At 39.4% G+C, this 27762-nt stretch overlaps 1 protein-coding gene across 1 annotated transcript in view; it reads left to right on the top strand.

The window, feature by feature from the left end:
• MICU2 (mitochondrial calcium uptake 2) overlaps window positions 1-27365 on the top strand; it is a 64381-nt gene extending 37016 nt beyond the window's left edge. Inside the window, exons 3-12 of the mRNA XM_033146315.1 lie at window positions 241-272; window positions 384-459; window positions 4738-4785; window positions 10326-10408; window positions 13981-14046; window positions 16949-17046; window positions 23117-23288; window positions 24231-24339; window positions 24924-25081; window positions 26572-27365. Coding sequence (XP_033002206.1) covers window positions 241-272; window positions 384-459; window positions 4738-4785; window positions 10326-10408; window positions 13981-14046; window positions 16949-17046; window positions 23117-23288; window positions 24231-24339; window positions 24924-25081; window positions 26572-26676 — 947 coding nt within the window. The 3' untranslated portion in view covers window positions 26677-27365. The remainder of the gene's footprint in view (window positions 1-240; window positions 273-383; window positions 460-4737; window positions 4786-10325; window positions 10409-13980; window positions 14047-16948; window positions 17047-23116; window positions 23289-24230; window positions 24340-24923; window positions 25082-26571) is intronic.
• Window positions 27366-27762: the final 397 nt, after the last annotated feature.

The following is a 27762-nucleotide window of genomic DNA, read 5'->3' as shown; positions in this document are numbered from 1 at the left end:
AAAAGTTTTATTTTATTTTATTTTTGTTCGTATTGCAGGAACATTTGAACAGGCTGTTCCTATTAGTTTTGAACACTGTGCTTTCCTGAGCATTGTGGGAATTAGAATATTTTGAAGTTGGCAGTTTGGTTCTGTTTCATATTACTCCCATTTTCCCCATAAAAGAATCTGAAGAAATGCCACAGAACTTGATCAAAGTTTTGACTTGCAGATGATTGAGTGATTTTTTTTCTTTTACAGGTAAAACTTTAGCCAAGAAACTGACAAAAAAGGTAAGCAAAGTGCTCCTGCTGTTTTTCAAGAGAACACTTGTTCTTTCTGCTACTTGTTTTAATGGATTCCTGTTTCACGACTAACTTGGTATTTATTTTGTTTGTTCAAAGGAGGTAGATTCGACTCTAGGAAATGTTGCAAAGACTAAACCAGGGCCAACTTTTTTTAGAGACCTCGGAGATAAAGGTAATGGCTTAAGTCATTAGTGGAAATTGTTTGTAAGGGAACACTGTTCATTTTTAAAGATGAATTCCCTGGGTCTGGAAACTCTTATTGATCTGTGCAGGCTGAAATGAATTATTTCTTCAGGTATTGTAGCTGTTTGTAAGATTGGGAACGTAAGTTTATGAAAGGGAGGCATATTTACAAATTCATTAGATTACCCCAAGAAACGCTGGTTAGCAAGCAGGGAGACTTGAAAGTCTATGGTTCGTTTTTTTAAGGAAACCAGGATGGTGGAGAGCAATAATTCTAATAATCATTTTTGAAGTGTACTATAGGAAACCATGGGATCCGTTAGGGTTCCCTGGGCTACATTTACATTGGGGTATCATTAAATTGAGCTCTGCTGCATGCATTGACTAGCTGGTACTAGAGAAGATCTGCATGGCAATGTGCTCCAAAAGACTTGGGTGCCTTTGATTTGACATCCCATGGCCAGTGACTAAACTGTGGTTTGCATACATTACTTTTACATGCAAAGGATAGCTGTCACAATCCAGAGAAGGTTGTGAAATTCCACCAGAAAAGGGCTGGGGGCAAGTGGTTGAGAGGGTGGATGGATCCTCAATTCCGCTAATAGCAGGAGATGATCCATATCTTCAACAGAGCATCTATCTAGGGATCACCCAACCCAAACAACACAGAGGGAATGAACCCTGTATTGAGAAGAAGGTGCATAACAGCTTGCACACACACAAAAAACATGAAACACATACACATGCACTTGATCCTATGTTGTTTGATCTTAAGAAAAAACAAAAGCTAGGAATTAGGGCCCCTTTAGGGAAAGACAACATGTCCTGTTACTACATGGACTCAAGCAGGGAGAACATTTGTTTATGTCCATAACTCTTCTAATTCCAGCTTACATGTTCTTAAGACTTGTGTGAATCTGTGATCTTTGTACAGGCTTAACATTTCTGTAGGATCCTTGGTTATCTTCAGTTACAGTGATGATATTCCACTTTATTGAGCTGCTTATTTGAAAGGTAGAGTTATTGCATGAAATCACCTACAAGCGTAGTTTATTTATTCAGCACTTTTTGAATGGATTTGGGCTCCCCCTCCCACCCCCTCACTAAGCCACTTTACTGTTATCTAATTCTGAGGCTTCACTATTTAAACATGGATTTTTCAAAGTGGGGAATCTTTATTTCTAAGTATCTAGAAGAAGCTGGGAATCCACAGCTTTCAAATGCACAGTTTAGATTGCTTTCCCTCACCCCATACCAATACCTTATCAAGAGCATGAACTTTCATTGGATTTTAGTTGAAGACAATTATGCCTCCTAGTGGAATGTCTGTAACTCCCCATTTTATCATTTATTGTTAATTTTGTATTTTGTGTGTTTCTTAAAAAATTGATAATTGCAAGTATAAACGTCACAATTTTTTGTCCTCTTTGTTAGAAGTTAGAAAATAATTACACTCAAATTAAAAGGTTGTCTGGTTCATGTGTGCTGCATCATAACCATCTCACTGTGTTAAAGTTCTGTAATTTTTAATTCTGATCACATACCCGGTAGATATGTGATTCTTTTCTTTTCTATGATTGCACCTTTATAATCTTCAAACAAAATAAATTATGTTTGCTGTTTTGAAATAAAGCACATTCCAGAAAGGAATTCCGTTTACCATTGCATGGAATTCTCTGGCAGGCCTATGGAACAGCTAAGTAAAAACTGTGATGAACTATTATGAAATTGAGTCCACAGTAAAAATGTGCTTCGAGTCAGCCAGATGTATGTTGACAATAATAGGATCAACCACGGACAGAAGAAATGTAAAATATCTTGTGACTTTCAAAAAAAACCACCAAACAAATCCTTAAGTAGGTTTAGTAAAAGAATTATTTGCACAACTTTTCTGAAAATAGCCTATTGCAGTGTTGTACTTTCAAACTGTAAATAGCAAGAGAACCCACACTTTGAAGTGTAAAACAGTATTTATTTCATTTAAAGGAAATGAATTCAAAAGGTTGGGAGCCATGTGGAAACTGGTTATAAGCTTACAACATAGCACCTGCTCCATGTGGGGGAGGTAGTTGTCTTTAACCACTCACTGGAACATTTAAACCCAGGTTTTGCAAGTGGTTACTTTGAGGCTTATTTGTTTATTATTTCCATTTCTGAATCTCTTCCTCTGAAACATATTGAAGCGATATAACAATAAAAACAGCAACAATTAAAACATATATGAAACAATCAAAACAACTGCATATATAAAACCATTTCAAATCCAATACAGATACAGGCAGAATCTAACCATCTAACTCCTGAGGAGTGCTATATTTCAATTGAGGCACAGGTTCAAATTCAGGCTCGGCAATGGCCAAAATTCCTGTTGCCTTTTGCTTCTATTCCAATCCTGTGAAAAGGAACTGGCTGTATTCAGTTGCATCACCCAGCTATGTCAAAGTTGTCAGGAAAAGTCAGGAAACTCAAATTAAAAGCAATAGAGTAATAAAGGTAAAGGTACCACTGACCGTTAGGTCCAGTTGCGGACAACTCTGGGGTTGCGCGCTCATTTCGCTCTATAGGCCGATGAAGCTGGCATTTGTCTGCAGACAGCTTCCAGGTCATGTGGCCAGCATTACTAAGCCGCTTCTGGCGAACCAGAGCAGCACACGGAAACGTCGTTCACCTACCCGCCGGAGCGGTACCTATTTATCTACTTGCACTTGACGTGCTTTCAAACTGCTAGGTGGGCAGGAGCTGGGACTGAACATTGGGAGCTCACCCCCGTCGTGGGGATTCGAACCACCAACCTTCTGATCGGCAAGCCCTAGGCTCTGTGGTTTAGCCTACAGCGCCACCCGCATCCCTACAATAGAGTAATAGATGCGCTTTAAACATTGCAGGACCACCATGGGAGGCACTCTTCCTTGGGTTCATCCCACGGCACTTGTGTAATGTTGAGAGACCCACAGCTATGAGCCATGTTTCCCAGAGTACTGGAGAAAGACCCTAGCTATCAGTCCTGCTTTTGAAGTGGTGGATCTGGAAACATTACATGGTTATCGTTGGAGCAACACAGAGAAAAGTTGTTTCCACCATGCAGACATAACATTTTAATATTCCCCATAATCGGACGTAGATGAATAGCCACTTTGATTCCTTCTGCTTCTGGACAGTGCTGGCACTGAGACAGACACAGCAGTGCTACACAGCGCACTGCAAGTTCTTAGAACGCTACCTATCTAAATTCAGTTACGAATTATTGCTGGCAGAGCTCAGTAAGAGGGAATATTTTTTACGAGTCATAAGGAAGACTGTTTGCCTATCAATTTGCTAAATGTAAATTAAAGAAATGGCTTCCCTGTAGATAGTGGAGTTAAAACATCTGCTTTTAACAGGTTCTTCCATTATGCAGGATGGTATTTGGCTCACATGTTAAAAGTAGCCTGATTATTTTTTTTAAGTTACTTATATGAGGCCACTCTAAAAAAAAAAAAAAATCCTCAAAGTGCTCTTACAGGACAGGAGGGATGCTTCAGATTCTTTTGTTGAAACCATACTTCTTTATATACTTCTCTATCTTTAGCTGGCATGTTGCTATTTTGACACTGTCGCATCTTTGTGTTTGTTCAGGCTGTTCGTTTAAGTCGGCCTTTCAAAGGGAGGTGGTGGAATTTTCCTTTAAAAAAAGGAAGGGGGGAACACTTTCACCTTGCAGAAAGGACGTGTTCAGACTTTTCTTTTTTTTTAAGTGAAGCCTCTTCTTGGCTCTGGGCCCAGCAGCCCTATCAGTGCAATCTAGCAGCTTGGCAGCTTTGTGTTGCCATATTCCCCTTGAGACTTAGAGAAAATCTGGTCTTCGCTTTTCCAAGACTGCCAAGGGATGAAATACTTTGATCCTTCAGAGTAACGTTAGAGTAGCTCTCCTCCCAGGTACTAAATATGACAAAGCACACTTAATTTATTCATCCTTCGTATAAACACGGAATATTTTCTGCGAAAATCCAAAGATTTAGTACGGACCTTTTATTAATGCCAAATAAACCCAAGTCTCTTAATGAGACATCAACATGACGGGGGATTGTAGAATAAGAAGTTCACTGCCAGAGCACTAGAATGGGGAACAGAAACATCTGACTTTGCTGATAAATAATAGCGACTACCTCCTTTATTTGTTATGCAGAGTTGAATGGAATAATCTCTACAAAAGTGGTTGATTACGCAAGCCACATTAGTATCCTGATTCCGAATTCTGTAATTTTCACATTTGACTGTTTTGTTTCAGGATTGATCTCCTACACAGAGTACCTCTTTTTGCTGACAATACTCACAAGTAAGTATTTTGCTAGTTAGCTGTACATTGTAGTATGAAAGAATCACTATTACTAGCTTCCATGTCACTAGTGAATTTTCTTATAACATAAAAATCCAACTTCAAAGTTCAGTCAATAAATTGCTTGCAAGAGTAGTGATGAGTGAAACAACCTTCCCCCTCCATTCTTCTGAAATTGGAACAGCTTGGTACAGACTAAACAATTTCCACGCATACTGGGAAATGGTTTGCCTTATTCCAGGTAAATGTGGGGCAGGGTGAGTGTTTCAACAGGATCTGATTTAAGTCTAGAACTATGACAGGGCTGTGTACTTCTGTTAAGCACCCATTTACCTACCATTCTCCCAAGCTCCTTCCTCCGCCCACCTGCTTACCTTGCAGCTGCTATAGCTCTGGTGGTGGCAGCAGGAGGGGAGAAAGAGGGGAAGATCCTCCCCCACCCTCACCCCACGTGCCTGGCACTGAGATACAAACAGCACCGAGATTGAAACTCTAGGAAACCGTAAGGGAAAAGGAAAGGGTTTGAAGCTCACAGGTCGATGGGACTGGCAAGGTAGAAAGAGCTCGGGAACCGTGGTGCTCACTTCGTTCATCAGGCCTGCATTTTGAGCTGCGCTAGCATCCAGCCACCCCACCCTCTTCTCTGCCTTTCCCAGAATGCCTCTAGGCTCACATGGGCCTAGAGGAAAGGAGAAGGGCAGGGCAGCTGGACACCTGTGCCTTGGCTTCCTGCTGTCTCCTGGAACTCCAAAAGAAAGGAAAAGGGGCTGTGTTGCTGCCTGGCAAACTTGGAACTTGGGCAACAACGAGGCACGTGTGTCTTATTTTCCTGAAATTTTGCTTAGGTTTTACACCTGTTTGTTTGGGGTAGGGGTGTTTTGCTTGCTTTTTTATTTGTTTTGCCTGTTTGGAGATGATCCTGGTTGAGAGAGCATTTGGGAATTGGGTGGGTATGTCCAAACTGAACAGATTTTTTTCAACACAATCCAGGCAAGTTGTGCAAACTAACGTCCCACGTCTATGCAGAGCCTCCATGATCTGCCAAATAAAATGGTATTCTGCTAGGTAGCTGCAAAGACAGAAGTTCCTGTCTTTGTCATGAACTCAAAAGTTGAGTCTCCAAACCAAATGAAATACAGCAATTGAAGGATATTGATTAGGAATTGCTGTTGTTGGCATCCATCTGTCTCAGGACAATGGTGCAACCGTGGGCAATGTGTATGGAGATCCTGCGCTGCCCAGATGACAGCCCGCCCGCCGGCCTCACTGATGTGGTCCAAAGGAAAGCAGAGCAATACATTTGGCACCAGCTTGGGTGCGGGAGTTGCTGGAAGGCCCACAAGGCAGAGGAGGTTTAGGACCAGAGTTTATCTTCTCCTAGATGGGCTTCCCTGGTTGACAAGCCCCATCTTCTATAACCACATGAGTGGAAGTGTTACACATTACTGGGAAGAACCATGGAGATAGTTGCACACCAATCTCCATGGGGTTCTGCAGCATATCCAGTCCTGTTTGTGAATGTGTGCCGTTGGTCAGATAATTTGGACTGTGAAACAGAAGGGCTGTCTAAAGCTCTTCTGACATGAAATACTGGTAGGTAGATGCTCCTTAGGGCTATTATTTTTAGGCTGGCTGAGACTCCCGAGTTTGTAGTTTTAATTACTCTTGAGTCATGTTTTGAAGGTTACTGAACAGCTATAAAAGTTAAGGATTTTGTTTTTGTTGGCTTTTGTAAAATGAAAGCTGAGATTCTGGGGAATCACTAAGTGGCCAAATCAAAATGAGGGAGAATTATGCAACCACATAAACATGTTTTACAAGGGTCTTGGTAAAGTGTCACTATAAAGCTGATACATATGAAATATATTCCCTTTTTCCTTAATAGTACTGACCTTTCATATCTTGTATTAAGAAAGGAGCGCAAATCCGCCTCTCTGTCATATCACACTAAGCCTTTATAAACCTCTTTTCCTGAAAACTGCAGTAATTTGTTTATTTATGTATTAAAGTATTTGCAATCCAGATTTTCATAAAAGTATATTGAAGCGGTATACGACATACAGAGTTGTAATACGATCAGAGAAAGCGTCTACAAAAATAACATTTAAAGCATCAATAAATGCTGGTTGGTTAACAAGAGAAGAGCAGTTACGGAAATGGTTATGACTAAATAGACAATGGGTAGTTTAAAACAGCTTTGAAAATGATGCCAGTTTACACAGGTTACTTGTGCAGCTAAACAATCAGGCTGCAGCAGAGGGAGAGCAGGGCTATTCTGTTGACACTGCTGAAAGGGCAGTCCCAATCTGGCTCCTTCTCTCCCTGAACTGTTTCCATTCCTGCTGGTCATTATAAGAACTACTGTTTAACTTTCAGAGCTGCTGCTCAGATTATCTTTTTTCCTTCTCTTTCTCTCTCTTTCCCCCCTTTTTTGTCACATGGATTGTATTTCTCTGAGCAGGAACTGACTTGCTTTTATTGATCATACATAAACTGGTTTGGGAGCATTCTTGGCTGATGAGCAGGGTACAGATTCTTCAAACAAAGAACATGAGGTTCGGTGTCGTCACCCTCACTCTTGTGATTTTTCCAGGGTTGACACTGGGAGCAGTTCTTCGACTTGCATGGTACCTCTCTGCCTCTTTCCTACTCCCTTAAGAAGAACTCCCTGACCTTGTGAGAGGCAGTGTGCATTCTTTCAATCTCTTTCAAGGCCAGGAAGACCCTGGGTTACAATAGTTCAAAATACTATGTTAAAAACAGTTTTTAAAACTTGCAATTACAAAAAACAATCACAAAAACAGGATGAGTTCTGAAAATATTTATCCCAGGTGTCAAGAGACGGGGTAAAGATGTGCATCAGTGAAGGTACAATATTTCGAAAAAGAATGGTAATCTGCTTGACAGAAATTATTACCTAAGGCAAATTTAATTGTGTGGGGTGTTTTGCATGGACATCATTGACCATGGAAGTCCACAAAAGTTGCACCTTCTTAATGTGCATTTATATTTGCTAGATAGAAACACTCCTGTTGCAGCACCAGTTTTCCCATGTAGTAATTTAGGAATAAAGCAGCCGTCATTTGCCATTTAGCACCAACGTGTATTGAGCGCTGTTGGAACTTGTGCTATGAGGTCGCAAACGTTACTGTGTTGAAGAAGTGGAAAACAAGTGGCATCAAAGCAAACTCTTTCCCACCCTTTTTCAAAGGACTGAATGATATTATTTCCTTGGTATTTCAAATGATTGAATGTCAAACACAAAGGAGCCTCTGTCTGTGGTGGAAAATCCATTGCTCCTATTGTGTTAAGTTATCATATCCATCATTTTGAAAGAAAATGTCAGCAGGTGCTAGTATCTCCATCTTCATCTAACAGGTTTCCCATTTCAATTCGTTCTTGGTGCTTCATAGCTCTCAAGTATATTTATGAAACCTTAGTTTATTAGAAACTACTAGATTATTCAAAGCAGCTGCCGTGCTCTGCTTTTTATATCCATATCCCACAGAATCACCTCAGCATTAAGTGAGGCTTTGGGCCTCACTTTTGAACTTGCTGTTTCTGTTTTCATAGTGGTTAAAAGGCGATCTTGCATGCCCAACACAGTTACAGTGAACAGAATTTTGGGTAGACTGCTTTGGACTCTCCCCAGCACCCCCCAGTTGATACTATTCCTTTCCTTTTCTGGGTTAAGTAAGCTGTTCCAATCGATAGCTAGCTTTTCTTTTTAAGATTTTTTGCAGTCATTCGGAAATTGAAAGGTTCCTGCACTGTAGTACGTCCTCATTGTGGTTGGATGCCATTAATATGAGGACCCTGTCTGCTGTCAGGAAGAGGTGCATCCCCAAAAGGCAGACTGCCCTACATCCACTAGAACAAGCCAGAATTTACTAGGAAGGGCAAAATTTGAGGCCCTGCTTCATTTCCCAGTAGAAGAGGATTAACACGTTCCCTACTCTGGAGGAAATGCTTAGCCACTGGACCTCATAGCTGATATACGTTGGTGCTAAATGGCAAATGACGGCTGCTTTATTCCTAAATTACTACATGGGAAAACTGGTGCTGCAACAGGAGTGTGGAAAGGTTAGTCTGGCCCTGCATTTACATCTATATTGCAAATAGACCCGTTTTAGTATTTTGAGGAAGCCAGAGGTTCTTTCCGTAGATAGCGTCCAAAGGTAACTTCCACAAATAGTCATTGTGAGTGTCTGAAACTCACATGTTAGAGTTATTGTCTGTGTAATTAAAAGCAAGTGCACTGAGCTTTTCTTTGAACCTCAGTTATTTTATAAATACATACCATTGGAGTTGCATCATATCAGATAAGAGTGTCATCTTGTGAGCCGTATGAGCAGCTTTAGCTCCTATGTATTACATGGGGCTACCTTCTTATCAGCGTGTTGCAACAGATGGTATGCATCACTTTGGAATAAATCATTCTGCTTTTATTCTCCAATGACATTATAGGCTACATTCACATTATTACTGTAAAATGTTTAGAACGAAGCATTCCACTAGGAAGAAATCAGCTGTCTCCCAAATTGATTCCTCCTTCAAGGATAGCACACTGTGACGGTGCTGTTTGAAATATTTATTGATCATTCATGAACGATAGTTACCTGCTCAAAATTCTGGGGATTTGAAAGTCATCTAATCAGACTTCTTAAAAGAGACAGGATCCCTCATAAACATTCCAAACACTTTATAAGGCACTTGAATAGTATGCAAGAAAGTTATAGCAACTATTTAGGATCAATTTAGGTATACAGGGCTGAGGTCTTTTTAGGGCTTTCAAGGTCAGCCAAACACTTTGAATTGAGCTTGGAAACGTACTGGGAGCCAATATAGATCTTTCCAAGTCTTGTTTCTCTAGTTGCTGCTGTTGTGACAATGGCTCAGTTTATACATCCGTTTCTGATTTTTCAAACCATGATTTGAAGATCCACTTTTTAATTAGCAACATGCTGGGTTGCCTAATTAGGACATCACCCACCATGCACCTCCCCTATAAACTGTTTTTAAGCCAGACTTCTTGGAGTGCAACAAGACCACTACCAGAAACTCTATCAGTTAACTTTAGTTTTAGTATTTATGTACTTCAGCCTAAATTGGTTTTTTTAAAAAAATATTGAATTAAATTGTTGATTTTTGTTATTTTGAATCTGTTGACCTGCTCTGTATTCTTTATATTTGTATTTCCAGTGTTCTCTGTTCTTATGCTTTTAATGTTTGTTGTGAGACGCTTTGGACACAGCTCATTGTGGAAAAGCAGCATATAAGTAAAACCAACCAACCAATGAGTCAATGAGCTTTCAAAATAGCAGGGATTGAATTGGTCAACTTTTCCTTTTTAAGTACACAGTGCCGCTCCACTAGCTTCAGTACACCTTTGCACATGCTTATATAGTTAACTATGGATCCTCTGCCTTCATATGAAACTGGAAGCACCTGCCCATTTATGAGGAACTGGAGTAGCAGGGCAGCATTTTCTTACAGGTAAAATATTGCTGAATAAATCTGTATGCTATGATTCATTGCAGAACCACAGACTGGATTTCATATTGCTTTTAAAATGTTGGATGCAGACGGGAATGAACATTTAGAGAAAAAGGAATTTTTTAAGGTATGGATGACAATATTTTCACACACACCCCTTTTTAATTTATGGAATTACCATATAACTTACAAATGAAAAGTGCAGTTGATCAAGACTATTCCTTCCTAATCTGCTTTGTACACAAGAGATCATGTCTTCACTAGAACAACTGAGGAAATTAAAACCTTTTGCAACCCTTTTTCATTGAAGTTCTGAGTTAAATCAAGAACATTTTTTACAACCAGATTTCTTATTTTTACATTTGGATACAGGTGGCAATGAACATATACTGAACCTACTGTTCCTTAACTAACATGGTTGTCCAAGGACAGTGCTTTGGTGTCAAAAGCTAGGGTTAAGAGTTTATTTAATTTTAAAATGACGATTATTTATATATGTGGAATAGATTGATATACCGGTATATCTACCCATACAAGCAAAACTGCAGAAAATCCATCACTAGAGAGAGGCTTCCATTGTAGAAATGGAAAGAGAAGATATATTTAGCCTTTTTATTATGAATACTATGAAATGCACACTTGAGGTCAAAGTCAAATGTGCAAGCCTTTTTAATTTGAATAGAAGATAATGTGTTTTGCTCTTGAGACCATCTGGAGAGGGGATGGAGCTACTTCAGTTTCAGTGCCAAAAAGAAATGCAACAACTGTGATGGAATCAACCCTTAGGGGACCTAACAGGCTTCATGGCAGCAGAAGAAAATGGTGCCCTCCCTCCCTCCCCAGGTTCAGATGAAGGTAGGGGAGATTATTAATTACTTGGAAGGAAAATCCTTGTATAGCCATGACTCCTTGCCTCACCTTACTAGCGCTTTTGCCATAGCTGTAAATGGCAGCTGCTAGTGCGTTGGCACATTTCTGTCACATGTCGCCGATTCCCTTGTTTAGTCATCTTTCAACAGTATTAAAGGTTGGGATAAATAATAATGCCCTACCCCCCCCCCCCAAGCTTGCCTTGCCTGAACAAACAGACCACAGATGGGTGGTCTTGCTGCATGCACTGCTAGGAAAAGGGCCGCTGTGTTCAGTGTTGGGTTTCAGTACGCACCAACTCTAATGACTGGACAGAGCCAGGTGCAAACTATTTAGGGGAAATAGTGCCATTTCAATCCTAACCTGCCCAAACGATCACCTGGTGTTGGCATGAGGAATCGGAGATGAGGGTTAAGGATGATAAAGCAGCAGGCTTTGGGAGCATCACATTATTTGAAGGGAAAGTTATGCACTGCTTGTCTCCCAGTGATAAACATACTTTTAAAAGCACCTCTCCTAAGCAACTCTAAATCCTCTGCTTTCTATCTCTATCCGTGCTGTAACCGTAAATAATAAGTCCCTTTTTTATTTTTTGCTGTCCATTTGAGGACTGGTGCTAACATCTCTGGAAGGTAGGTGAGCTTTGCAGTGTGCTGTGCTAAATCTCTTGCTAGAAACCCAGCCTCTGAAGAGATTTGTGAGTACATGTAATTACAAATGTTTCCCAAAGAGAGGTTGCTGCCAGGAGTCTGCTGAATGACTTGCTAGAGATTTATAGTAAGCTGCAAATGGATTTATTTATTTGCTGGAGACCTTATTTTTGGATCTGAACTTGTTAAAGAATGGTATGACACAAAATTGTCAGGTCATACTTGGATCATCAAAAAAATGCATAAGCAAAACAAAACTCCTAGTGCTTTGTGAGCATGTAAGTATTTCACATGTGCTCTCTTAATGCACCTTATGAAACTGTCTTACTGTATTTGGAGTCAAACAGTTGGTTCGCCTAGCACAGTTCTTACTCCGAATGGCAGCTGCAGTCAAAGGTCTCCAGGCCCTTCCCTGCTTTGCTGCCTGAGAACCATTAGCTAGAAGTGCCAGGGATTTGATTTGGGACATTCTGAATGAGCAAAGCATATGAGCTGCCATTGAGCCTTGTCAGTATTATTATAGCACCTTTCAAGTGTGAAGGGTCAGATGGAGAGAACAAAGCTTCGCAAACTCATGGCTGAAGCAAGGTTTGGACCAGAGACTTCCTGATGCACTCTAATAGCCACAGTATTGTGCCCATTTAAAAACTTGACTTCTGTGTTAGAATGAATTACTTCTTTAAAATGACCTTCAAAGACTTATTTGTTCTTACTCTGCTTTGGTCCCATTTTTATGTTTTTCTGTGCATATGGAGAGACCTGTCAGTAGTAAACATGGACCAGTGGTATCCAATTGTATGGGAAATGGCCTTAGTAGAAAAGCTAACCAATAAACTGAAGCTGACATGGCGACTGAAGAGTTTTTTGATTGTTGGAAACACTTCAAACCAACCTTAGCACAACTGGAGCCCGGCACGCTTCCGCTGCGCGTACCTGCCTGAAGCGTTTTTCCTTGCTGCCGTCTCCTGTGCTATTCAGCAGAGTTTTCTTTTCTTATCTTCTCTCACGCAGCGGGGGGTGTGCATGCCAGCATATTACAGACAACAGAGTCCGGCTTCTTTCTAATCTAGAAGCTTTATTTTACAAGGCATAAATCATTACATTCCGGGAGAGTCGCAAGCCATGTTGGTGGCTTCTCCCTTCTCTCCGTTCTCCGGAAAAAGAAAAACAAGTATCACATTACACAGTACAACAGTACACAGAGCATCCGGTGACGCTCTTCCTCCTGTGGGTGGGACAACCTGGTTGAGCTTGTTAACTCTAAAAGCTCCAAACCTCTACAGCGACAAATAGAAGAGGAGGCCTTCACCCCAGTATGGATCCACTTTATCACATACACAGCCCAACAAGACAACGACAAGAGTCCACTGACAGCATATGAATCAATCTTGCTTACCTGACCCAACAAGCCCCCCCCAATGCAAACAAACCCCACTGCAGACAACCAACCACACCTTGCCCCCAATACCAAGGAAATGTAATAAATGAATAGAAAGAAAACCTACCCAGTTGATGCTGACACAAAACCCCAGATGTACTCTATCTAAAAGAATATGTCTCACTACCCCACCCCTCCTCTCCCACCTCTTCTTCCTCAACCTTATACAGTAGTACCTCTGTTTACGTAAACTTCAGGATGCGAAAGCGGCAAACCTGGAAGTATTTGACCGGGTTTTGCAGTGTGCGCATGCACAGAAGCAGTCCTCCAGTTGCGAAAACCTTGGGATCCAGCCGGACCTCCGGAATGGATCCCGTCCGCAACCGGAGATACCACTGTACTTTACTCAGCACTAATGTCTCACAACAAATGTAATTGATTTGTAAGAAAGACTGTAAAGTACAACCTAAAAAAAGGGGACAAGGCATGTACTTTTGTAAATCTAGAAAATCTTTAAGAAAAAGAAAAAGAAATGATGAGTGTGATCTTTAATGCTTGAAAATGGTGTGTGGACCATTCATTTCACATGTTACCAGATTCCTTAATGAAAGGCACTGGATTAATGTGAAAGCTCCATCGCATGTGACGAATGTGTATAAAGGCTTTGCACTCAAGGTAGCTGTGCAGAGAATTTTACAGTTTTTGTATGGTAAATAGCACTGAGAAAGAAGCTATCTGTTGAAAATGCTTTGGTATGAAAAACCAGATAGTAAATGGAAATATATATCACTTCCATTTTAGCTGCAGAAAATAATTGGGACGCAAGATGAGCTTAAAACAGCTTTAGGAGACGAAACACTATCTCAGGTAGGTCTTCAGAGAGTGTGATTTTCCTCCTAGCAGGTTGCTCTGGCACTAATGCACTGTTATCTTTTAAACATTATTACTTTCACAGCTTGTAGCTGATTGCATCCATGTCAGCTCTGATGCTTCATGAAATGAAAGTACCTGATCAGTTGACCTTGCTTTTTGCATGATCTTTACTAAAATAATTCCAATTGAAAAATTGAAAAAGAATTCATATATTTAATATGTAGTCACATCATTTTTGAATTCATAATAAAGGGAGACTTTTAGTATTATACTTAGCTGACTTGATCAAAGAACAATAAATGCACTTCAGGTCAGTTTGGGACCCCTACTTCTCAAGTTAAAATTAATCTTCCAGACCCTGCCAATAAAGTACTTAAACATTAAAATACTAACTAGAGTCAAAAAGCTTATTCTACTCTTCAACTCCACATCCAAGACCACCTCTGCCATATATTTCAAAATCAGAATACAAATAAATACTTTGCTTGGCTTTATATGGACAAATAAAAATCTTAAGACTATAGAGGAGAAGCTCAGTTTAATTGACTATTTTTTGAGAATTTAAGGTAAATTCCAAAGGAAATATTTGTTTTTTAAAAAAATCATTAATAGTCTTGGACATCATGATCTAAGCTTTAATCATAGCTTAGGACAATTTGATTTATGGAAGAAATACAAGACCTATTGATTGAAACATCTAGTATTAAATTTTAAAAATAAATGGTCTTAACTGTTGCTATTTTACTGTGTATAATATGCTGTCTTATATGTGATGTTGGAAGCTATCCTATGAATACTACATAAGAAAGTCTGGTCTAAAAGAAATAAAATTAAAAGATAAATGGAATGGGGCTAATGTATGATGGCTAGAATACTTTCAAGTCATGTTTTTCTTATGCATAAATAACCTGAGTGAAGAAAAGCAATGGAATTTGAAATAATAATGAATAACAAACATTTATTGTCCACACTTCTTTTACAACACAAATGAGAAATGGAACAGGTAAAAGAATTTGATTCATTTGGCTCAAGGCAATGGTTTGTATCCAGTGCTGTCTGTCCATGAGTGGAATGGACTTCTGCTCATGCAATGGAACCTTTCTCTCCTCTCCTTGCTGCCCCCCATGTGCCCACAAAAACTGCTGCAGGGCATAGGAACCAAATCCTAGGGGCCAAGGTCTCCTCAGCACCCCCAGTGTATTTGAGGGGGCCAGGAGCTCCCCAAAGTTGATGAACATTGGCATTCAAATGGTGTGCGTGCACTGCGACTTGTAATTGATTACATGGAGCGGGGCTTACCTGCCCCTCCCCATATTATATTCAGATTGGCACCCCTGCTCCGGGGGGTTGGGAGACACTCTGGAGCAGATTTGGGGAGCATGTGTTGGGGGGGAAGAGGAAGGAAGGAAGGAAGGAAGGACCATTGCTCAAGTGGCACTCACGCAACTTTAGAAGTCAGCCATTGGACCTACTATTGAAATATCAGTTTGAAAATATCTATGATAATTAAGTATTCAGTTTTCCTCAAATCCTGATATCTGGGAGAATTTCTTTTAAAAGCCACAGATTGGTATATTACAGCTTTAAAGTGTCATAAAATAAATGCAGTTACAGGTGGGTAGCCGTGTTGGTCTGCCATAGTCGAAACAAAATAGAAAATTCTTTCCAGTAGCACCTTAGAGACCAACTGAGTTTGTTCTTGGTATGAGCTTTCGTGTGCATGCACACTTCTTCAGATAAATGATATAACTCACCAAGGGTTTGAGACCCATCAGCTACCCTCATCTTGTTTGTTGGTCAGTCGAAGCCATTCCCAGGGTGTGGCTGGTCTTCATGCTAACAGCTTCTAGGAGCACAATATGTCCCCCACCAGAGATACTGCCCCTCTCCTAACACCCCATACACCCCATAAAATTATGCAATAATAATTAAATAATCTCATTATATGAGTGCAGGAAAACAGACAATAACTGAATAACTACACTACAGATTGGTCAACATTTATCACCTGCAAATCAGATGCTATATATTTCGGTTTGCAATGTTGTTTTTTAATCTTAGGAAGTTTATTTTCCTATATCCCCTGCAAAAGATAGTTTTCTTTCTAGTTTGGATTATCTTGTTGTGTATCATTTTTCCCCTCAAGTGCTATGTTAACGTAAAAAACATAGTGGCAGTATTCTATAATTAACGATTCATGAAGTTACATTATTGTTAGGTTTGCATAAAAAAGTAAGTTTTTGTTGGTATTTAAAAATGTGCAGTATTTCTGTTTAGTTTTTAGTTTTTAAAATACAGCACACACTGAACAATTTTGGGTGGCTTAGAGATGGCTCATGTTACTTCATTTAGTGAAAAGTGTCATGGAACAAATGAAGAGTGCTACCAGAACTATAAAATGTCTTGTCATGTGTGCAGCAAGCATGAAATACACTGAACTAATGCAACTACTTGATTATACTGAAAGCTAAATAACCATTAGTATTTAATCTCATGAATAGATGGCTGTCTTTCATCTTGCCTCTTCAGCAGAGTAAAATACACACCGGCTATTTAGATGTCACAAGAACATTACGTTGAAATCCCCATAGACTCCACATTGCTTAGTGTGTTGTTGTGTTCCAAGAAATGCGACTTAGGCTAAGTGGTGAAAGAAACACATAATCTAAAAATATTGTATTCTGTGGCTGTGGCTTTAGCCTTTCAAAAGGATGGAATAGCTGAGCTTTGTGAAATACATTATTTGTTTTCTACAGGACTTTTTCCATAAGGAAAAATTCAGATTTACAGCATTTGTAGAATTATTTAACCATTAATGGGAAATGTAGATCTTGAGCCAATGCAGAGCGTTAACACAATAGGTATTCTGACAAAGTTCTGATGTGCATTTTTTCAGGAGCCAGAATCAGAAGACCCTGATATTAATACCATGTTGCTGGTCCACTTCTTTGGAAGAGGAGGGAAAAAGAAGCTTCATTACTGTGAATTTCACAGGTAGCACTGAAAAAAGATAGTAATTAACGCTTCGGTTGTGATCTTGGTTTGCTCTGTGTTGTGAGTTTTACAGATCAATCTGTCTATCAGATACTACAATTCACTATTTTGGCTTCTCTTAGTATTTTAACTCAGAGAGATCCCAGATAACTTTTCATATTTAGAAAAGACCCTGATGTTGGGAAAGATGGAGGGCACAAGGAGAAGGAGACGACAGAGGATGAGATGGTTGGACAGTGTTCTCGAAGCTACTAACATGAGTTTGGCCAAACTGCGAGAGGCAGTGAAGGATAGGCGTGCCTGGCGTGCTCTGGTCCATGGGGTCACAAAGAGTCGGACACGACTGAACGACTGAACAACAACAAAAAAGCACACCATGGGAATTGCATCAGCCATCTTGTCCACATCTCATTGGGTCTCTGGACTCCTTTGGGAGGAAGGACAGGGTATACATTGAAAACAACAACAACAACAATAATATGTATATGTCTTCGCCCACATTTGCCAGGAGGTTCTGACCACACTTGTAGCTGTGACACCATGGAGTAAACCCCCAACAATCCACAGTCCACAGGATTCCATGGGGATTATTACCATGTACACTGCAGTTTTGTGTGGCTCATGCTGAGGTCACAGTATCACTTGACAGACTGCATACGGCTTATCTCTAATGCAAAAAAATAAAAAATAAAAATCACTTTGTAAAGGTTGATGACACCTAAATGTATTGTAGAACAAAAAAATGCAGTTTACCCAGTCTCTCCATTGTTAGGATAGAGAAACTGGGCGAACCATGTTTTTTGTTCTACAGTTATGCATTCAGAAATGTGTAATTGTAGACTAATGCATAATGAATTTCACTACCCTCTATAAAGTGGTGGGTGGGTGGGGGTTGCAGCAGAGGCACCTCAGGTAAGAAACCTACCATTTGTGAGATTTACTCTGTGGCTATAAAACCTTGGATTGCTCTTTCTAGAGCAGCCTGCTTGGCCTAATCTTGTTTCTGAGGATGAGAGTCAACATCAAACCATCACATGTGACAGGATTTTACTTTGTTCCCAGAGCTCTGCAAGCTCCTCCCACATCTACTCTGCAGGGTCTCCCAGTCTTTCATAGCAGATCTTGGGAGTGCACAACAGGCTGCATGGGGGAGGAAGGGAAAATATTTGTGTAACCAGAAATCGGTTGAACAAGTGAGACAGCATTGTTGGATATCACCCTAAATGTTTAGTGAGACCATTGATGTTTAGCTATTGATGAAGTTTTTGACTCCTTTTATTCTTGTTAGTCTTTTATGTAGAAAGTCACTGTGTTACAAACTGTTTCCAATACTTGTATTTTGTGTTGCATACTGCTTGGTGTATTCTTTGTGTAGAAAGCCAGTACTGAAATGTGATAGGTTTTGGAAATACAGTGGTACAGACACTTCAGGTTACAGACTCCGCTAACCCAGAAATAGTACCTCGGGTTAAGAACTTTGCTTCAGGATGAGAACAGAAATCGTGTAGCGGCGGTGCAGCGGGAGGCCCCATTAGCTAAAGTGGTACCTCAGGTTAAGAACAGTTTCAGGTTAAGAATGGACCTGCAGAACGAATTAAGTTCTTAACCCGAGGTACCACTGTATAGAAAGCCAACTAAATATTAAACCTAATAAATAAAATCCAGTCATAATCAACCCTTAACTACCACTGGCATTACTAATATTGGAAAGCCTTTTAAGGTGATGTTTAAAAGCACATTAAAACTTTGCATCCATTGAAAGTCTAGGCTAATGTTTAAGTAAAAATATCCTAGTTACTTAAACTTGTACGCTAACTCAATTCAAGGAAGGAGCTGCAGTCATTTGCCCCATACTGGAAATGAGCCTCTTTTCTTTTGCACTTGAAATTGTGTTCCCATACTATTAGGTATCAAGCAGCAAATCTGAAGTTAAAATACCATGTGTGAAGTCTTTCAAAAGAAATGTAGTAAGTGCCCTCTTTGATTCTTCAAATCATTTTGAAGTCATACTTATCTGTTTTGCTATCAAAACAGCAAGAAGTATATTCATTTCGGATTTCTAGCTACCCAACTCTGTATTTGCTAACACATTACTACTCTCGACAGATCACTTTTGCACTTAGCATGGCTAAGCCTATGTAAATCTGCATAACATTTCTAGGGAACTCAAAAGCTGGTTCACTGCTTTGCAGTGTTGTAGATAGTCCCAATAAAGATATTACCCTCCAGCTAACTTTGGGTTTCCGACCCCCTCCCCAACAGACCAGCATGGTTTCCTGCAATTTGTCTCCTCTCAGCCAAACCAAGAAGGGAGAGGTGTTTCAAATGCTGTGCAAAACATTTCCTTCCACTGATTTCAGGTGCACGCTAACCTTCAAATAAACAAGCCTTTGAAGTTCTTAAACATGTTGAGAATTCTGTTGAGTTAGCACTCCCTCTGCTCCCTTTTCTCTAGATACAGTAGGGGTTGTTAACAAAGCAAAGGCCAGAGTGCACCCGTAAAAGCTTGTTTGCATTTATAGTGCGAACTGGAATGTCTCAGGTAATTAGATAAAATCCTGCATTGACCCAATGAGGCATAACACTGATAATACTGTGTACCTACTACATTCAGCAAATGTAGGTTTAAGACCTTTGCCTACCACACAGATAGAAGCCTGTAATCAAAATTGGACTCCCACATCTTGCTCTTAAAGCTGTTGGGTAAGGGTAGGGTTTAATACAGGTAATTTTTCAACAATGGCATTTATTTTTCATGCACTTGGAATGTGTCTCCTTATCACTATCCGTATAGACCCGCTCCATCTGCATTGTGACCTGACAGTAAAGTTTGTTTTAATGTATAGGAAGGTGAATGAAAGGATCAGTGTCTTAAAAAAAAAAAACCCGCCGTGGAGATATCACTTTTCACATTATTTTATTTGCAAGTAACTCAAGCACATCATTTCTGTGTTTCTATTGTTCAGGGAAAATGTGATTTCTATCTGATGGCTTTTCACAACATTTCTGCCTCACATGGGAAGCCATTGTTGGCTTTCTGATCAAAGTGCCATGATGTTTTTACAAGAGATGACTGATGAGCTGTACAGACATAGATCATTGTCAAAGGCAGGGGGGAAATGATGGTAAATGCTTTTATCATTTTCCAAGTTCTTGTTAGAAAGGCTTTCCATTGATCAGTGGAGTAGCTAGAGAAAGCAGGAGTGATTACATTTGATTAGGCTGTTTCAGATATGTGTAATTTACGTTCCTTAAAATTGGGGCGGGGGTTCATTCATAAAGCTTAATGGTGTTTACCTGTGATTAGTAGGTGAGTTCCCCCCCCCCAAAAAAAGCAGAAACAAAACTTTGGTTTTATTATTTATTCTCTCACTTCCCAGAGTGATTCGTTGTTGCTTTGCAACACTTAGCTCAAGGCTGGTGTGCTTTGTTTCCTGCCTTGCAGAATCCACTTTTTAAATTAAGCCACATGGCAAGTTGCTTCTGTGTATTGAGTGTGGTTCCCCCCTCCCTCGCTCTCCATACTATTCCTGTTTTCCTTTTTAACCATTTACAGTGGCAAATTGCTCGATCTGCATGCTTAACATCCGCATACCAGTGGTATATACTATCTGTCAAACTAGCTTCATGTTGGTTTGAGTCTTCATAGTGGGACCTTAGTCCATTTGCTTGCTGAGTTCAGGGCCGGGTCTAGCTGGCAGGGAATTGATAAGAGATTATTGATACTGTTGTACCTTCTAGAGTTATTGTTCCAGCTTTTGGTCAGAATTAACTAGCGCAACCGACATTCTCCTCTGAAGTCTCTGAATACTTATTTTTAATTACTGCACTTCTGTGCAGATTTTGTCTTCCTCCTTGTTAGTATTATTCAAACAGTACAAAAGGATTCAAAAACTTTCTTCATGAATTAGCTGGTTCCTGCACTTCCGCAACAGCTGCAGCAGAGGCTAGCCAGAAAATTAGCTGGGGCTTTAAAATATTTTTTTAGAACACGTCTTTCCATTCCGTAGGCCTGCCAGGCAGCTTACAACAGTGGACTGATTAAATCCAGACTTCTAAACCATCAAAAAAGCAAATAAAGTAGAATCAGTTACAGGTGGGTAGCCATGTTGGTCTGCCATAGTCGAAACAAAATAGGAAATTCTTTCCAGTAGCACCTTAGAGACCAACTGAGTTTGTTCTTGGTATGAGCTTTCGTGTGTGCATGCACATGAAAGCTCATACCAAGAACAAACTCAGTTGGTCTCTAAGGTGCTACTGGAAAGAATTTCCTATTTTGTTTCAAATAAAGTAGAATGTAATTCATTATACTTACACATAAGATAGCATGGAAAAACAAAAGAAATCATCACCACTCCAAGCTCAGCTGAAGGCCATTAGGCGAAAGCTGGCCTTATAGGCTTCATGGGAGATAGTGTTCCATAGACAAGGTGCCCTGACCGAAAAGGCCTTGCTCCTAATTGGTACAAATCCCCTAAAGGAAGGCTTTGGGCCACCTAAAAATGTTACGTACTGCAGTGTTCATATGAGGGAAGGCATTGTATGCATTGTATTCAATACAGTGGTACCTCGGGTTAAGAACTTAATTCGTTCTGGAGGTTCGTTCTTAACCCATAGCTGTCAACCCTCCCTGCTGTTTCCCAATGCTATAATAAGGGAATTTCCCGCAAAAAAAGGAAAAGGTTGACAGCTATGTCTTAACCTGAAGCACCACTTTAGCTAATGGGACCTCCCGCTGCCGCTGCGCCATTGTGACATCAAGTGACTGAAACCCCAAAGAAGTCATTGTAACTGCCAGTCAACTGATTGGTGGTTACAATAAGCCCCTTTGATGCCTCTGCAAGTTGGTGCATGGGCAAGAGATTCCCCACCCCTGCTGTGGATCTTAAAAATGTGTTCAAAGAGCTGGCAGCAAACTTGCAAAAATAGTTGACAAAAGTGACACATTTTAGGTGACATTATTATTATGTTCTCTTCATTTATTGGGACGAGGAAAGGCAAAGGTTTTGATCAGTTTTCCTACAGATAAGGTCTTCCTTCTCTTCTCCCTCTGCCCCACCTTAGTAACATAGAGAAATAAATAAGATTTCCCCCACCCAATGAATATTTGGATCCCATCAGTTGCCAAGGAAAAAAACAACTATCTGACTTTTGGAAGACATCTGAAGGCAGTCCTGTTTAGAAAAGTTTTTAATGTCTGATGTTTTATCACTTTTTATTATTATTATCATTAATTCTGTTGGGAGCTGCCCAGAGTGGCTGGGGAAACCCAGCCAGATGGGTGGGGTATAAATTATTATTATTATTTTTTAAAAAATTGTAGCATTCTCAAATACTTGTGGACTACGTTATATCAAAGTAAAGGATTTTTGAGGCAGAGCACTTGGGTAATACTTGTTACTGTTATTTGTACTTAATCAATCATTATTCCTTTTTAACACTATTGGAGCACCTTTTGTTCCCCTAATCTGTTTGTTTACAGCTTTCCTCAAATACTTTCAATTTTAAAGCTATGTGAGTCTTTTTGTTGTTCCATTTTCTGTCTAGCTGGCTGCTGATACAAGTTTTATGCCACTTCCATGTTTAAATATCCTTACCCACTCAGGTAACAGTTATGCATATGTGTAGCAGCAATTTTTTTCAGCACACAGCTTGCTGCTACAACATTCATAAACGTACATGGATTCAGAGTGCTCCCTACTGGTAGAACTGCTAAAAGACAACATTACAAAATTGGAAAGGTTACTACTACATTACTGAAAGTATATCTTTATCTCACAATGAGCAACTTAAATCATCTCAGCTTACTGAGTTGTGGAAGTTCCTGCTGTTGAGACCTGGAAGCCAACAATTTGTGTTTTGTGTTTTCTACCTGATTAGTTTTTGGGAAATTAAGCTAAGACATTTTCACTGCATAATAGCTGTGAGAGAAAATAGTGAACCTCAAGGCGACCTTGCTTATATGTAGTGTTTGAGTTCCTTATAAATGTGAAAGCATAATTTTTACTATAAGAAATGGTTCATATTCTCTGCTATTGAAAGGAATTAAGTTGCAACTATTATTTGTTAGATTTATGCAGGATTTACAAACAGAGATACAAGAGATGGAATTCATCCAATTTTCCAAAGGTCTAGCCTTCATGAGAAAAGAGGATTTTGTAGAGTGGTTGCTGTATTTTACTGAGCAAGAGAACAATGAAATTTACTGGCAAAATGTGAAAGAAAGAATCCAAGCAGGAGAGGTTCGTATGGAGATTCTAAATCCGAATGGCTTTTTCTGGTGTAATTGAATAACATTCTTCCTAAATCTAAAGTATAGCAAAGGCATTCATTTTTACTTGACTTGTTTTGTTGTTCCAATCTTGACCATCTTTACTTCTTAATTTTATTACATTTATATGTCACCTTTCCTGCAAGGAGTTCAATGGTGTTAATGCTTCTCTGTCTCCCCATTTTATCCTCGCAAAAACTGTGGGACGTAGGCTAGGTTTAGAGACAGTGACTGAGCCAATGAGCTTCATGGCTATGTAGAGACTCGATCCCTGGTCTCCCAGGTCTTAGTCCAGCATACTAACCATTACACCACAACTTTATAATAATATTAAATGCCTTAAGAAAATGCTTAGAATCCGTAACCAGAGAGACGACGTGGTGGAGAAAGAATGGGGAAAATTTAAATTGTATTTAAAAAAGCATTGTAATATTTAAAAGTTAATTTTTATTGGTAAAAGAAGGATAGGCTGTCAATGTACAAGTTGAAGTAAATAATAAGAATTTTAGGAAATTATAAATTTTAGAAATAGATTTTGAATTTGTGTTAGTTGTTAATAGTTACAAATTTAAATAGTTTGAATTTTAAGATTGTTAGCATTCATAAAATATGGGAGAAATTAAAGTTGGAAGTTACGTGAAATATTCTTAAGGGACGCAAATAAGGAGAAACAGGAGGAAGTCCGTAAAAGATGATAAGAAAATGGAGTTATTTTTAGTATGATGATGTATTTTTTCTTTTTGGGTTTATTTTTTGATGTTTTTCTCTTTTTTATTGTGTTATGTTGTTTGTTGTTGTTAGTGTGTATTTGTAGATGTTTTTTCTTTTTCTTTTTTGAAAATACAATAAATATTATTTGGAAAAAAAAAAGAAAATGCTTAGTTTTGAATCACTCACCTATTCGGTATTTCAGAGTATCAGTTTGGAGGAATTTAAGACTTTCTGCCAGTTTACAAACCGCCTAGAAGATTTTTCAATTGCCTTGAAAATGTTCACAGTAGCCAGCCGCCCTGTTAAACGAGGTAAGAAGTACATAATTTTTGTACATCAGAATGTTAAGCAAGAAAATACACTTTGCAATTGACTTCTGAAAATGTGTGCTATAAACCTGTGTCATGTGGTGTTTTCTCCTTTTATAAAAGGATTCTGAGTCCCTCTCGGTTCCTTGCTACTTGTTTTGGACAACCAGTTGAAGATAACAGATCACTATTTACTGGTGGTCGGGAAACGTGGCAGTAGGAATTTTTCCTGGCATTTGCTCCTCCTCTGTCAGCTGGGAGATGCTACAGCTGATCACCAGCCACAACTGCTGCCTGCACTTGCAACTGAAAGATGGCAGCTTGCTGTCTTCTTCCAGTCTTCAAGACAAGAAGTAGTGATTGGATCCCATTAAGAAGCTGAAAAATTAATATTAAGGACTTAGCATGCAATGTTTTGATAGTTTATTTGATCACACAATTCAGATTATGTTTGTGCGCTCAGAAGGAATAGTTTATTTGTTAAATTTATAGATCTTTCCACTATTAAGTTACATAAATTGATCTGTAATCACCCTAGTTACTTTACTTTTTTAATGGTAACGTATGGTGTGTTGTTCTTTTATTAGCCGAGTTTAAGAGAGCTGTGAAAGCTGTTACAGGACAGGAACTCTCAGAAAATGTTTTGGACACCGTCTTCAAGATCTTTGATTTGGATGGAGACAATTGCCTCAGCCATGCAGAATTCCTTGGAGTCCTAAAAAACAGGATGCATCGAGGCTTAAGGGTAATGAAGCCTTATTCCTAAAATAGAATGTTTAATGGAGTAACTGTTTTTAATCAGTCAGGGTGCCAGCATATAGACCATATAATCCTAGTGGGAGCAGTTTGTGAAAATAGGTAATTGTGGAAATTTTACAGGGCTACTGCTTTTAAGGTGGAATTAAAAACAATGAGTTTTCTTATTAAGATGAACTTTTTATGGAACAGTTAGCTAGCCTATTAAGTTGTTTGCTTCTGATGTATGCTCATTAGACTTCACTGAACATCCTGTTGATGAAGGGAGGCACAAACCATGTACCTCCATACCAACATGCTTGTTGGTTTGGGAAAGTGTAGGGGCTAGAATTTCATCAACCACAAATTCTTGTGCTGCTACAGGAGACTTGTATAAAACACATCTACCAGATTAACCACTATCATTCAGTGCTAGCACAAGCAGAGACTAAGAGTAAGAAAGTGCCTCCATGCCAGAGACTTTAGTAAGCCAAAAGCTTAGATTAGTAACACTCAGATGGCTCAACAATAAGGTGTGACAGATCCTGCAGGAGAAGACCAAAATATGCCCATCTGCTTTGTGAGGAGAACTTTTTCCTAGCTTCAGAGAGTCTCTCTTCTAGACACTAAAATTTAAACCCACACATACAGTGAAAACTGGTTATCATGTGAACTGATAACCAGATTGAAATCTACCCAGCATAACACTTGATGTAGAATAGCTATGTTGTTGTTGTTAAATTTGTATACTGCCCTTAATCTGTAGATCTCAGGGCGGTTCGCAACACAAAAATACAAGATAAAAAGAACAGATTATCCCCACAACAGGGGATGAGAGAAAGTTTCATTGCACAAGAGCAAATACTGTATATTCTGCATATAAGACTACTTTTTAATCCAGGAAAATCTTCTCAAAAGTCGGGGGTCGTCTTATACTCCGGGTGGAGAATCTGCGGTCGAGTATATCTCAAACTCTATATTTTAACTTGAAAAGTTGGGGGTTGTCTTATACGCCCAGTCGTCTTATACGCCGGAAAATAGGGTATATACACTGATGGGATGAGTTAGTTGGCTACTGTCCTTTAATTTTATCCCCAACTCCATGGAAGTTAGCAGCCAGGTTTCTAATGGCCATAATGGATCAAGGTTGTTGGGGCAAGTCTAAATAACTTAATTCCTCATATTCAATCATCTATTTATTTGCTGTCCTTTATATACTGCTTCTGTGAGTGTACTCAAAGTGTGATACAAATGAAAAAGGGGATTTGGGAGGAACGCGAAAATAAGCAGATGAAGTACTCTTGTTCCTAGCTGCTCATAATGACTAGGTGGAATGGCCACTCCAGAGACAGCTTTTGGTGGGGAAGAACCAAATGTCATTGGCTTTCATTCAAGTCATTGCCATGCCTCTCTATCTGGTATAGCCAGCTAAAAAAATGAAACTTAAATGCAGTGTGGTAATTAATGTTGTTGTTTTTTATTTAAAAAACAAACAAACAGGTGCCTCAGCAGCAAGGAGTTCCAGGTTACTGGAAATGTGTGAAAAGGGAGAGCATTAAAGGAGCAAAAGAAGTATGGAAACAAACTGGGAAAAGTCCCTTCTAGAAAAAAGAGCATAATTTTACGACTATAAATGTCTGGATTTGCTTTTGGTGTATGTTTGTTTACATATTGGCTATATTTGATAGAATAGAATGCCTTTATACAATTGAGTGTTGAACAAATTTATTTTTTCATTATAATTCTACAGTATTTATCAGTATAATCAATATTGATGGGGGACTATGACAATTTCCAGATTTCATAAGGTGTTTTAATTCCCAGTTGTACTGAAGTTCTAAAAAATGGATACTATCAAAATCCCTGAATTGATCAGTCTGCCTGGAATTTGGTAGAATTATGTTTCATAAGAAAAGCACGTCCCCTTAACAGGGCTGAAAGACCTAAAAGGATATCCTGTGACCAGAAAGAAGAAAAGCCCGAAACCTACAACTCCAGAATGAATTTTATAAAGCAACAATCATTTTAAAACTACAATCCTCAGTTGCCTCACAGATTTCACTAGTTCTGGACAATTATTGGACTGAAACTTTGTATATTCCTGTACATTTTTCTTCTAATTTATACAAATATATTTTTGACTATTCTGTTTGCAGTCTGCTTTGGATCTCTCACTCCAGCCTGGAAATAGGAACATGTTTACATAAACTGCAAGATTGTAAATGGTGTGAATTTGTATAGACAAAAAGTTGCATGCAGTCAAGAAATGGGTGGAAAATAAAGTGTCTTTTGGTGCCATCCTTGACACTGAGCTTGGCGATTACCTTTTCTCTATCTGCTTGCTATGTCCGTAGTGGTTCATCTTTGCAGAGCAATGAGTGTCTTGATTATTTCAGGAGAAAAGAGATTGAAATTGGGAAAGAGAGTTAACTAGACCTCTAACTTTAGCATAACTAGAAATGGGAGGGAAGTTAATTTGAATATAAATAAGAAACTGTGCAATGCCAGTCTGTAATTTAGACACCAGCAGCCTCTGAGCCAAATCTGGTCAGCTGGGGACAGGGCTGTTGCCATGTTTGAGGCAAGGATCCCTCTAATCCCCACCATCATGGTCTCTTCCCCTCGCCTGGGAATGAAGGTGGGGATGGCTGTAGCCAGTGGTGGAGCTTCATGCTCTGGCACCGGGGGGGG

This window comes from Lacerta agilis, chromosome 4 (assembly GCF_009819535.1).
Source record: "Lacerta agilis isolate rLacAgi1 chromosome 4, rLacAgi1.pri, whole genome shotgun sequence".
Classification (NCBI taxonomy): domain Eukaryota; kingdom Metazoa; phylum Chordata; class Lepidosauria; order Squamata; family Lacertidae; genus Lacerta; species Lacerta agilis.
Note: the sequence above shows the minus strand (reverse complement) of the source record. Positions and strands in the feature narration are given on the sequence as shown.